The following is a 14,026-nucleotide window of genomic DNA, read 5'->3' on the forward strand; positions in this document are numbered from 1 at the left end:
GCAGTCTGTGATCTACTGATCCATGTGTTTGTACAAGTGCTTTGTCTGCAGGTCTCTCGTCACCTCAAGGGGAGGTCTCTCTCTCTCTCCCCCCTCACATCCCCTCTCTCCTGCTCGTCCTCCCCTCTCAGCATCATGCTGGGTATCTATGGCCTCCAGACCAAACAGGCAAACAAACAGAACAACAGAAGAAGCCGTCAAGCCAGACAAGGTGCAGAGATGTTTGCTTGCTTCCATTTCACTGCGGCGGGCAGGAAAGGACGCGACCGGCCTCCGCGAGTGTTTGACGACCAGCGGGACCCAGGTGGTCCACAGCATGACCCGGTCTAATACACACCACCGGTGATGGAGCCGGATCCCTCTCCCTGCTTTACACGATGAAACTCAATCAAAGTTAGCTTCTTTTTAACCTCGTTCGGTCGACACTACTTTACGTAGAACTCTGGTTCAAAACCTGAAATGTTGACACGACAATTGACCTTTTAAAAGTGGAAACATCTTCTTCACATCTTCTACGCCTTCGCTGCAGTAACTCCTCGAGTCAGGATGGTTCTTGCTAGTTTGTTAGCGAGTCCGTGACGAGATCACGTCATTTATACCAAGGGTTCCCCAACGTTCTTTGTACCGCGGACCGGTTCAGGTATAAAAAAGTGAAAAAAAACATCAGGATTAACTTCCCATAAACTACAATTAAGTGCATTAAGAAAACATCTCACTATAACGCTGAATCAGCAAGAGCTCTGGACTGGATAGAACGAGATTATTGTGTATTTTCATCTAATTACGTTGGATTGTATGCAGGCGATGGTGTTCTGTATGTTCGTCTCCTGGCTTTTAGAGACTTTGTCCCAATGTGTGAGCATTTTTCAGCTGGAATGCGAAACTTTCTGTTCAGCCCAGTCTCAAGTATCAGTACTGGTCCCCGGACCGAGATCGAAGACCACTGATTTATTCATTTGATTTATTATATCATTTTTATTAATGTCATAAAATAAAGATGGTTGAATTCTTGATTTATCCACAAGTCCACATTCAAATGCTAGTAGTCGACATCTTCTTTTAGAGATCCGAGGCATTTATTGATCGTAACTTGCGATCAATATTGACAGTCATCTCAAACAAATGTGGTGCAAGGGATACCACAAACACTTTTGTTTCCGGGCCTTCGGGGTCACCTTGACCCTGAAATAAGGGTTGACAATATGAAATATATGCGTCACACCCAAAACATTATATTTTAATTATCAATTTATCTTAAAATTCGACATTAAAATGTTATGAAATGTTGTTATTTCGCATCTTAAACTTGACATTTTGAATTATCTAAGACCTATTTTTGTAACTGGGTTAGAATTTAAATCTAAATTTAGTTTTAAACAAAGTATAGATATGACAAAAAAAATGAATAGTAATTTAAAAGAATGTTGGCCTTCAATCCAATCTTGGCTCCATTATAGACAGAAATGCTTAAATCCACTCGCCGTCTTGTCAACTTACATTAGTGTCATTTCTTTTCGACGAGAAATACTTTTTTTTCTGGTTCCGTCTGAAATGTTTCGACCCCTGCCTTTGATGTCACCATGGAGACGCTCCCGACACACACACACACACAGAGGGAATTACAATGAAATAATTTAAAGTTTGAAAAGTCGAGTTTATTTATTATAATAAATTCAATATATACGTATAGTTTCAATTCTATCAAACCTCATCAATTTGTTGTGAAAACTAAAAATAATAAATTCAATCATGACTTTTTGTAACTTTTTCAGTGTGCCATTTAAAAAATAATAATAATCTGATTTACTACTTTTTTTTGTAAAATATTTAACATAAACTGTATATTATTCATCCATTACTCTTTTATATTGTCATATTTTTTCGACTTCCACAAAAATATCTTTGAATAAATATTTATTTGGTTTTGTTTCAGATAATATACTGATTTATTCCTTTTAATAATGTTTAAATGAAAATAATTAAAAGATAAAATGAATTAAACGTTATTAGTTATTTTCTTTTTAAAACTACATTTTTTAAATAAAGAAAATCTAATGACATTTAAACGATACACTAATAAAGAAAGTTTGATGAAAATGTATGTTTGTGTGTCTGACAATAACACTTTTTTACTGGTGTTCTTTTTTTTACACTTTCCCTCGCTTTCCATTTCCAAATATACATATTTGAGTATTCAGAGGGTCGTGTTGCATCATGGGAAAATGAAGAAGCTATATAGCGATCAATGAAAGATACGACAGTGTGTGTGTGTGTGTGTGTGTGTGTGTGTGTGTGTGTGTGTGTGTGTCCAGTTGTAAAGTGAACACTGGACTGGTTTCTCTCTGGGAAAATGCTAACAAGCCCGCGTAGGTATGTTTAATTTGCCGACTCCAGCTGTGCCCGGGGAATTCCCCTGACCCGTCCCGAGGTCCGGTTGCTGTGTGAGACCACATGCACCCCTGTAGCAGAGACAGGCGGTCGCAATACGCAACCCCAACCCCCCCCCCCTATTGAAAGGGCTGGCCATTGAACTCTCAGGCAAGTGGCAATATTTGCTCACCTGAAATACACACATCTTGCCAATTGGGGTCGGGGTGGGCCGGGGACCCTTGATGCAGCTGTGACCAGATCAGACCAGGAAGTTGTGTGGCGTGGGAGGTGGGGTTGGGGAGGGAGGGGGGGGGGGGGGGGCTCGCTTTAGCAGCCCCATTGTGTCCTAAAGGAGGCCGGGGTTGTATTTGTCCGGAGCTGCAGGAGGCTGATGAGGTGCTAATCTGTTGAGTGGCCGCGTCATTGGGGCCCCTCTTCCCAATGGCCTGTTAGCTGTCAGGGCCCCCGTAAAAGAAGCCCACAATTTACGGGCTCCAGACCAGAACTGGGCCCTCAGTGTCCACGGGTAAGCAAACACAGATTGGACGCTTATGTTGCCGCGCCGGTAGGGTAGGTTTTTTTTTTACCAGCGGGGGCCCCCCTGCGGTGACGCGTTAGTGGACCTCTCCACCGAACGTCCGCCCCTCAGCGCTCCTCTGTCAACACCACAAATGAGTCATCTGCATATGGATGGACCTTCACCGCGGCAGGAAGGAAACAAACCGTCTGCTGGAAGATAGTCACCCTGGCGGCGCGAGGATATGGCGGCGTTTATATCGGCCCCTCGCCGCCGCCGCCGCCCCTATGCATACGGAACGGCGAGTGTCGTAAAGGTTCCGAACCTAGGAGGATAGAACTCGGAGACGGGTCAGCGGTCAGACGCAAACTTGAATTTCCCAGAATACAGATAAGACAGATGGGATGGGAAGCGAAGCAAAAAGATTCTCCCGTTATCGCCTTGAAAATATTGGTTCCAACGTAGCCACGGTTGTGATGTCATGGGGGGGGAGGGGCTTATCGTAGATTTGAGCTTCATCTCAAAAATAATTGTTCGTTGCCGGATGGACAGGAAATACACTGAAGGGGCCACATGTCTAGATTTGATACGTACATATATAAATCTACCCAAACATGCGCCAACATCGTGTATCTAAAATGGGTCTCGACCAATCAGGCGGCTCGATCGGGAGCAGGAGCATGATGGTTAATTCCAATAACATTACGACCGACGCACTTCCGATAACCTCACCCGTCCTTCAGGATTACCGGGACAATTAGCGAAAGGTTTTTAATCGCGGCGGCGGGTTTGCCCTCTCGTCCACCCCGCCACGGATCTGACAGCTCGTTGTGGATTAGAGCCGATGATGTTTCCACACCAAGCTTCCCGCAGGAGCCCCCCGGCGCCATTAGCATAGCAGCGCCCCCCCCCTCCTGTTTTAATTGCCATCGGTCTGTGATTAAATGTGTATTGACTCGGTAGTTGGTCCACTAATGAATAACAATGTGCTGATTCGGTGATATTAAATATTGAAATACACACTAAAAACATATATTTAAAAACACTGTCAGTGTTAGCAACACACTAACACACAGTAGGCTAGACACACATGAATAACACAATTTCCAACATGGAAGCAGACAACAGTAACATGAACACACACACATACGAAATGAAAGAAAATACAAACATACACATGACATAAAAAACACATATACTGTAGATCAAAAACAAACGTACACAAAAAACAGAGATCCAAGATACAAAGTACATAACACTCAAATATACTCCAAAGAATGTACACAGACACACACACCTGTTTTTTTGTATAGTGTTTTGTTTTATACATGTATTCAGTAGACACACGATTCAAAACACATACTCATATCGAAACGTAGAATCAGTGTAAAAAAAAAGCACACACAAAAAAGCAAGACGACACTCACCTAAAAGACACACAGGAAACAAATGCACAGACACACAAACGACACACACATGCAACTTTCACTTAATCAAGCAAAACCACAAAAAGAACACAAAAAGAACAGATGGTATCATGTCAAACGAGTGTTAGCGGTAGAAGATTGAAAGTGTTTAAGAAAAGAGCTGAGCTAAAGGACTACCCTGATGGTCTTTGACGTCGAGCTGAAATAGAGAAAATAAGTGTGTTTTTGGCTGAGACTGAAGAACTGTCGATAAAAACCTGCTGAGCTAATGGCTACATTGAAAAGCACAACACAACTATCTGGCTCGAGAGTGAGAGAAATCAACTTGAAACGTGTCACGGAAATTGACTGATGAATCCCATAATGCACTGCAACAATTTAGGATTACTTATGGCCCCTCCTGAGGTTTAAAGATGTATTCACAGTAGTTTCCTTGCTAGCAAAAGTTTTCGTCTGTTAGACACTTGGAAGTGGAGCTCCTGGAAAGCATTTGGGATTCCTCTCAAGAGCCGTGGAGAGATCATGGTTACTGTAGATCTCTTCAAGGATCTCACTGAGGTTCTCCGGGTGCGATGGGGGCGACACCTGACCCGAGCGAGTCTCTCCCGGTGTGGTCCTGCTGATAAAGCGTCACCTTGTTTGACAAACGAAGGGCAGCGGTCAACACTGGACTCTTTGACATGACAAGAGAATCCACTCTTCCTTGGATACAGTCAACATATCCAATGGCATCCCCCCCCCACGCCCCCTCCTCAAATCAAAAGGTGCGTATTTGAGGATTTCCTAAGCCGCCGCTGACCCTCAATAACTCCGGACTCCCTCTGACCGCTCTGGTTTTATTTAGCCGGCTTGTGTGTCTTCCCAGTCCGGCCGCTTTTCAGATTCATTTCCAGGTAAACACAGCGCGGCCGGCCACAAACCTGCGGCCAACAGGCGTTGTCACAGCTGTGGCAGATAATGGCGAGTCCGAACTCTGGCCCCCCGGCTCTGGAATGTTTACTGTCACCGCAGGCCGGGTCGCCGGCAAACACTTGGGAGGAAGAGCTTATTAATTTTAGCTTGATGAATTAGCCCCGCGGATCTGAGGCGGACATTCTTGAGCGGCGCCCTTTGATAGAGTCGACACATTCTTGCCAACGGCTCCTCGTGTTTGAAGAGAGGATCCCGCATCTGTGGGACTCATCTGGAGCCGAGGCCGAGGCTTTTTCGGGGAGATGCAGGTGTTGCCATGTCTTTTGACCGGCTCTTTAAACTTTTGCCACTTTTTTTTAGTGTTTGTCTTCGTCATCGCCGGCGAAGGCGAAGACGACGACGGCGTAGGCGTGAGATGCAGACGTGGCAAAGAAAAAGAAACATTTAACGATCATTATTAGGCTTTTTCTTCATTATTCAGACTTGCTGACCACATTTGTTGTATTTATAAAATATATAAAATATTCCAATCCACTTTCTTATTGAATTAAACATTCACACACACATATAATATATTTATAATCTTAATAACAAGAGACACATACTCAAATATGTGTCAAATATTTTTTATTCTTTTATTTAAATAAATTATAAAATTATAAATAGGTTAAATACACCCAGGAAACTATATATATATATATATATATATATATATATATATATATATATATATATATACGTAAAGACATTTTTAATCTACGATCCCGTTTGTTATTTTCCAATTTAAAGTGGTTTGTTAAAATATTTCCTGGCTACATGTAGAGGTTATTTTATTAGTTATAAATTAATTAATTAACTTAAATAAATATATATATATATATATATATATAAAAAAACATTTTTTGATCTACGATCACATGTAGTATTCTCCAATTTAAAGTGTTTTGTTAAAATATTTACTGGCTTCATGTAGAGGTTATGACGTTATTTTATTAGTTATAAATTAATTAATTAACTTAAATTATTATTATTATATATATCTATATATATCTATAGATATATATAACGTTAATAAAAAATATTATTTGGTGGTTTGCTGGTTTTGGAAATTAAATTAAAATAAACAAATATAAATAATAAATAAATAAATTATCCCTTTATATGACGGGAATCTTCCTGTTTTTAATTGTTTAAGCATTACCTGGTCATTTAAATTGTATGTAACATTTTAAATGCGACTCTAAAGTGTTGCTGTTGCTGAAATCTTTTTTTTTTATTTACCAAAAATATTCAGTTCTGGTCAAAAAAGTTTGTTCAACAAGTGATCAAAGCTGAATTACTGAATTGAGGTAGTTGGTGGTTGAAAGTAAAAAAACAGCAACTTTAAAGTTAACTTTTGTGAAGTCTTACTCGTGCTCGTCTCCCACGGACGCTCCGGTTTCCTCCCACAGTCCAAAAACATATAGAAGTTGCTGAATTGTTTATAGGTGAGAGTCACAACCTCTTGCCCCCCGGGTAGCTGGGAAAAACTCTGATGGTAAAGATATATGTGAAGATGATTAGGTAAAGACTTAAGAGTAGGTCACCATGGCAACCAGGGTTACTAAAGATAAATATTATAAAATCCTTCAGTGGAAATCAGCTTTAAATAGAGATTTTTTTGGATTGGAAAATATTTGTGGTGATTGAAGAAACACCGAAGTTTCTTTCAACAGAGCAGAGTAGAAAATCAAAATAGACATTCGCACCAACAAACTTTATCTCTTTTTTGACGGTAAATTCAAAAACCGTCCTTCACCCGTGCGAACGGGCCGAGGCGGGTTGATGATTGACTGCAGGGGAACAGAGTCGACCGGGTCAACGACCACTTTCAAGAGTTTTTATCTAACTTATGAAACAAATGTCAATATTTTAAGAAACATACAACACTATTATAAAATGAGTCAATAACAATATATACCAAAAGGTTTGGTTAAACACAATCAATCAAAAAACATTGAAAAAAAAAAGATATAGCTGGAATACATGAAAAATTATATATTTTAAATGTATAGATTCATGATCAGTAAATTGAAGTAAGATGCAAATATGAACTATGGAGGTTTTCTTTGAATTAAAGTCATTTTAAAATAATTAAAAAATATATGTATTTAGTGACGAATCAAAAAAAAAGGATAAATAGGCAATAAAAGCACTGGAATATATTGTATTTGTGAATAAATTAAGGTGTTTTCTACGTGACTAACACTATATATAATAGAATTAAGCAAGAAATATTGATTTTTATGCAGATTTTTTACACTAATAGGGATTATATTAAGATTTAATCTTTTGATCATAAAGATATGATAACGATTGTTGCACTTATTTTAAAAAGTATTTCCCATGTGTACATTTATTTTCAATAATTTACAACTAATAAAAAAAACTATATTTAAAGGAATTGAGTCTGACGTAGAGCAAGCACTATGCGTGTGTGTGTGAGTGTGTGAGTGTGTGTGAGTGTGTGTGAGTGTGTGTGAGTGTGTGAGTGTGTGTGAGTGGACACTCGTTACTTGAATCTTCAAACACTCTCAGTTTTCTCAGCTCATGATCTTATTTCCAAGTTAAGCAGAGAGTGTTGGTCCCTCGTCAACAAGTCAGGTTTACTCGCCTTCACTAATGGAGCTCGACACTGATAGTTATGCTGCTCCGTCAATATACACGCACACACGCGCGGGCAGACACGCACACCTTGATGTTTGCGTGTCGCCGCGAGAACACAAATAATAATAAAAAAACACACTCGTAGAATCAATAAGATCAAGTTAAACACGGATATGATCAAATATGGCTGTGGCTGTTGCAGACAGTGGCCGACAGAGGGCGCGCTGACGCAATGTTTGACCTCCCAACAAAAAAAAAATGACGTTGAGAGTGAAATCTCGCTCTCTTGCAAATATTGATGCATTTATTTAGGAGGCAGAGTGCGATGGAGGACTAATGTGTTTGAATTGGTGCTTTTATGAGAGCGGGAGCTCAACAAATAACACTTGATCGCTGGTACAAGCGCACACGAGACCGCAAATATCAACGAGAAAAAAAAGTACAATGTTGTTTATATGAAGCACTTCAGCCCTTGTTCTGGTCTTGTTTGGACCGCGACTAGTATTTCCTGACTTCGAAACGCTCTTCAATTGGGCCTTTAAGTTGTAATATGACCGTCTCTGTAGTCATCTCCCCCAAAATGACGCTCGTCCAACTAGTTGTGGTCCCGACCCCTCAACAGAATCCCCAACATCTAGCCTAAAATCTTATTCCTGAAAAAACTCCTGGACCCAAAGTCCTGACCCTATACATATTTTTTTTATCTCCTTCGTGTCCAGATTTCGACCATAATAAGGTCTCCATCCTTCAACGTCTTAAAGGACCCCTTAGAGTCTGGTTCTAGTCTTGGTCTAACACTCTCTAGTTCAGCTCCTAATAAAGACCCCGCTATACAATCAGGTATTTTTATTCTTACCCCCCTTACCCCTAAAGTCAGGTCTCGGATGTAATAACGAAATGTTAACTATAGATGCCCATTTTTACAACTCAAAGTCGGGGGCCACATTTTTGCTCGCCATGTCAATTGAAGTGGAAACTCGAACTCGATGTAAACACACACTAAAAACTAGATAAAATAATATTTGTTTTGAAAGAACAAAAATAAAATTGCGATACATCTTAATAACATAATCCAAGGTATGAAAAATTAAAACATTTGATATTGTGTTGATATAAAGATGGCGTTTCATGGTGTGGTCGCATTACTACTATACTGTGAAATATGGCCCCCCGGTCGCAAGTTGGAGACCCTGAAATATCTTTTTGTCATACGTCGTTTTGTTCATGCTATAACTCAGACCCCTAAACCTCATAAATGTTTAATCTCGATCCCTAAAAGTCAAGATTAAAAGTGCATTTTTTACCCCCCTTAAAAACACCGTGACGTAAAACAGCTGATAATAATAAGATCGTTCGGGCTCGTTATTCTCCGTCGGCGCTCGGCTCCCGGTATTCACAGATAGAATAGAATAAGAAAAAAAGAACAAACGCGGAGGGTCGTCACAGACCACCAGCATCAAGTCTGTCCATAACAACAGGAATCTTTCAGAATCTTTTCATATGAAACTCTTCCATTCAGCGGCGCAGGTGTACGATTGGGGGGGTGGAGGGGAGGGTCGTGGACGAGGAGGAGAGAAGAGGAGGGGGAGTGAGGGGGTGAGGGGTGAGGAGTGGGGGGGCTGAAGCTTGAGGAGTCTCACGCTTAGGTGCGAGCAGATTATTCAAATAGGGCCCAAGGCGTAGAAGTGGGGATTGGACGCTCGCCTGGCGCACACAGCTATATCACTGCGCCAACACGCAGCAGCGAGCGTCACTTCTCCTCGACTCCGCCACGCACACATGCGAGGACCGCGCACGGAGACACACGCAGTGATTCCCGAAGAGACTTTTGGCTTTTCCTCTGCTGGGAGACGCTTTTGTGGAAGTCCTCCATGATGCTTGGAGCAGTTAAAATGGAAGGACACGAACACGCAGACTGGAGCAGCTACTACGCCGAGCCCGAGGTGGGTACCTTTTTAAACACCATATATATATATATTTATATTTCCCTCTCGCGGTCTAAAGCCGATCCCATTTTATACAACTCAATATTAGCCCTGAGATAATATTAACTTTGTGATCAAATATTGACTTGAGGCGCCTCCAAATCCTCCCCCATCATCTCCCACTATCCTAACAAAGTTGCTTGACACGGAGAGAGGGAGCAAACTTTACACTCGTTTCTAAATATTTTATCATTAAACACCCCTTTTTTTTTTTAAACACTTTACAAACAGCCGCGATGTTTGTGAACGAGTTGATTTTGACTTTCAATCGAAGTGGACTATCGCAGTCCGCGTGTGTGTTTAACGACTGAGTCAATTCTAGATTCTAAAAAGCGAAGTGAAAGTTAAATAACGTTTGATTGTTAAACATTTGCGTGTTTTTTTGTGTTTTCTTTTAACTTCCTGAAACATCGGGTTGATACACATCAAGCAAAGACGCAACTGAGCGCAGCGACTTTCAAGTCAACGACGAATAGATATAAAGAGATGATTCTTTGATTTTCTTTTTTACAAATTTGATTCTCTCAATCGCTTATTAAACACCAAACATGGAGTTAAAACTCAATATAAACGCAACATTAAATTATTAAAGAGCATCCATCTGAAAATCACACACCATCTCAATACGTCATTGAGAAATTTTGCATCTATTTTTCCTCAACTTTTCCGATTCTGGATTGAATTAAAGGCATATCTTGAGAAAATACAACATTCTTAATCTAAATAATAACGAAATTCCAAAAAGAATGCATTGAATAATAAAAAAAAGATTTTAAATCGATCCGAATATATAACCATCGTTATTTTCTCACCCACGATTAATCTTTATACTAACATTAGAAGTGCCTACCGCAATCTATATAGCGATAACTTACTATAAATTAAATGATTTGATTTTTAATTTTAATGCGTTGATTTATTGAGAGCATATTAACGAATAAAAAAACGTTCGAAGTGGTTCACAAGAAAATATTGTAGTTGGGTTTTATTTCAGCGCAAAACATTTGTTATTATTTTAAAGTGAGTAACTGCTTGAAAAATAATACACATTACAATTAAAATCTAAATTAAATATTTTCTTAGTTCAATTTTTGTTGCTTAAAAGAAAATCCATGCGACTTCTATTTCAATTACGAGTTAGATTTAATTATTCAAACATAAAATGAATTGTTTCAGAATTATTTAAAACATTATTGCAGTTTAATATATATATATATTAAACAGCGTTTAGGTTTCAAATATAATAACATATATGTCACATTATTTAAATTAACCTTAAATACTTTCTTTAATTATTCGTATTTTAAAGTAATTTTTCCAGACCCTTTATTATTATTTATTTTAATTTTTTGCAACGAAACTTACATTAACAAATGACGCAATTCATGTTTTTTTTATTTATTTATTGTTTTCACGTGAACAAAATTCAAGTTTTATAATCGAGTTAACAAGCCAACACGCCTCGGACTCAGTTGTTTCACATTTAAATAAATATGAGCAGAAATGTGAGTTCAAGATGAAGTTAATTATTCAACCACATCATCACAAATGAGATTTCCTTCTGTCGTTATAGTCATAAACGGATAGCAGGGCCATAAAAAGAACTGTCAAAGAATAACCTCCTTTATTAATAAATGACTGCGGGAATCTATGTAGATGAAAAAAATACATTTAAGTTCGGCCTCCTTATAGATGAGATTTTTAATAATATAATGGGAATTATTTATTTTACAATTGTATTAAGACTTTATTTATTTTTATTTATTTTTTAAACTTAGGGCCTCGAGCGAGCTCAACATCCGAAATTTAAATGTTTTTGCTTGAACGATGCCCGCATTTTCAGATCAAGCAAAGTTGGTTGTTGATAAGGAAGTTTCTTGAAAATTAATTTAACTGATCCAAAACAAAAAAAGACGCATCGATTTAGATATTCGGTCTGTTGCGTCACTCGGGGACCGAAGTTTGATCCAGAAACACGCAACAATAAAAAAAAACTCAAACTCACAGACGCATACTTTTAAAAATCAGCGCTACATTTAGGTAAAAATAAACTTTAAATATTTAACATTTTATGATCAACAGTTCCATAAAAACAGACTCTCTATAATCTCTATAATAAGGAGAAATACATGTCGTTAAAAATGCAGGATATCTTTATATTGTTTAGTATTTATACTTATATTATGCAATTATATATATTTTTTACTTTCTTTCAAATGTATAGATTAATTGTATGTTATTTAAAATAATATTTTCATAGTTCAAAAAAAAAAGTATCCTATAAAATCTAAACATTTTTAGACACATTAATTACTGGAATGAATAAAAAATAGCAACATGGTTAAACCAAATAAACGTCTTGATTTTTTTTTTTTTTTTAAACCACAAAATAAAGTTGTTGCCTCTCCTGCCTGACTTGGGTGTGACTGACCGGGTCTCTCTCTCTCCTCAGTGCTACACCTCAGTGGGCAACATGAACCCGGGTCTGGGCATGAACACCATGAACACCTACATGAGCATGTCCGGGATGAGCACCAGCGCCAACATGACGGCCAACACCATGAACATGTCCTACGTCAACACCGGCATGAGCCCCTCCATGACCGGCATGTCCCCCGGCGCCGGGGCCATGAACGGCATGGGCGCCGGCATGACGGCCATGAGCGCCGCCCTGAGCCCCAGCATGAGCCCCATGACCGCCCAGCCCGCCTCCATGAACGCCCTGAGCTCCTACACCAACATGAACGCCATGAGCCCCATTTACGGACAGTCCAACATCAACCGGTCCAGAGACCCCAAGACCTACAGGAGAAGCTACACGCACGCCAAACCCCCCTACTCCTACATCTCCCTCATCACCATGGCCATCCAGCAGTCGCCCAGTAAGATGCTGACCCTCGCCGAGATCTACCAGTGGATCATGGACCTCTTTCCCTTCTACCGTCAGAACCAGCAGCGTTGGCAGAACTCCATCCGCCACTCGTTGTCCTTCAACGACTGCTTCCTCAAAGTACCGCGGTCGCCCGACAAGCCGGGCAAGGGCTCCTTCTGGACCCTGCACCCGGACTCGGGGAACATGTTCGAGAACGGCTGCTACCTACGGCGACAGAAGCGCTTCAAGTGCGACAAGAAGTGCTCCAAGGGCGACTCCGGGCGCAAACAGGGCGACGGCGGTTCTTCCCACAGCAGCTCCGAGAGCTGCAACGGCAACGAGTCCCCGCACTCCAATGTCTCCGACCACAAGCGGTCCCTGTCGGACCTGAAGGCGGGCCAGGGGCTGAGTCCCGACCACGCCGCGTCCCCGGTGACCCAGGCCCAGCACCTGATGTCGCAGCACCATTCAGTTCTGGCCCACGACGCCCACCTGAAGCCCGAGCACCACTACTCCTTCAACCACCCGTTCTCCATCAACAACCTCATGTCCTCCGAGCAGCAGCACCACAAAATGGACCTAAAGACTTACGAGCAGGTGATGCACTACTCCGGCTACGGCTCCCCGATGGCAGGACCCCTGTCCATGGGGTCCATGGCGGGGAAAGCCGGTCTGGACTCCTCCATACCGGACTCGGCGTATTATCAGGGAGTCTACTCCCGACCCATCATGAACTCCTCGTAGACCCCCCCCGAGTGGACTTTTGTACATATGTAAGATAAAATAGAGTTTGTGTACTATTATATGTATTTCCAGCTCTTTTAGTTGTCCAGTTGTTTGGTAGCCTAATTATTTTTTTTGGAGGATGTTAATAATAATAATAATTAAAACATAATAATGTGACAAGTTCTGTTCTGGAATGGACTCCAAAGACAACGACGACGTTCTGCTGTATATGACATTTCGTGAGTGGACACTGTCTCCACGCCGGATTTCAATCATTGGTGTGAATCCTATTTATGAGCTGTACATGTGTATTCTTGTAGTGACAAGAGCAGAAGCGATATATTAAAGTGTTATTTGTTTGTTTTCTCAACATCACCTTGTCTTTGCATTATTATTATCATCATTATTATTGATATGATCCGAATTGGGTAGAATACAAATGTTACTTCTTATACCTTTAAAATAAATATTGAAATTGCTAAGTGAGTATTTTTTAACTTTTACCATCATCAGTAAGAAAGTGCATCATAGTACACCAGCAAATAGTTTTAGAAGTGGTAGTAGTGGTAGC

The 14,026-nt window shown here is 40.2% G+C and overlaps 1 protein-coding gene across 1 annotated transcript; it reads left to right on the plus strand.

Annotated features, from left to right (window-relative positions):
* The first annotated feature begins 9,668 nt into the window (after positions 1-9,668).
* On the plus strand, positions 9,669-13,819 carry foxa2 (forkhead box A2). Its single transcript, XM_087780252.1, has 2 exons — positions 9,669-9,815; positions 12,310-13,819. The coding sequence occupies exons 1-2, from the start codon at positions 9,744-9,746 to the stop codon at positions 13,471-13,473; spliced, it is 1,236 nt and encodes a 411-aa protein (XP_087636378.1). The 5' UTR covers positions 9,669-9,743; the 3' UTR covers positions 13,474-13,819.
* Positions 13,820-14,026: the final 207 nt, after the last annotated feature.

Source organism: Callionymus lyra, chromosome 18 (assembly GCF_982586985.1).
Source record: "Callionymus lyra chromosome 18, fCalLyr1.hap1.1, whole genome shotgun sequence".
Taxonomy (NCBI): Eukaryota; Metazoa; Chordata; class Actinopteri; order Syngnathiformes; family Callionymidae; genus Callionymus; species Callionymus lyra.

Excerpts from the sequence above, each read along its gene's own strand:
- foxa2 (XM_087780252.1), top strand. The coding sequence starts at position 9,744 with ATGATGCTTGGAGCAGTTAAAATGGAAGGACACGAACACGCAGACTGG. Across the intron at positions 9,816-12,309 it reads GCTACTACGCCGAGCCCGAG|TGCTACACCTCAGTGGGCAA; the intron begins GTGGGTACCTTT and ends CTCTCTCCTCAG.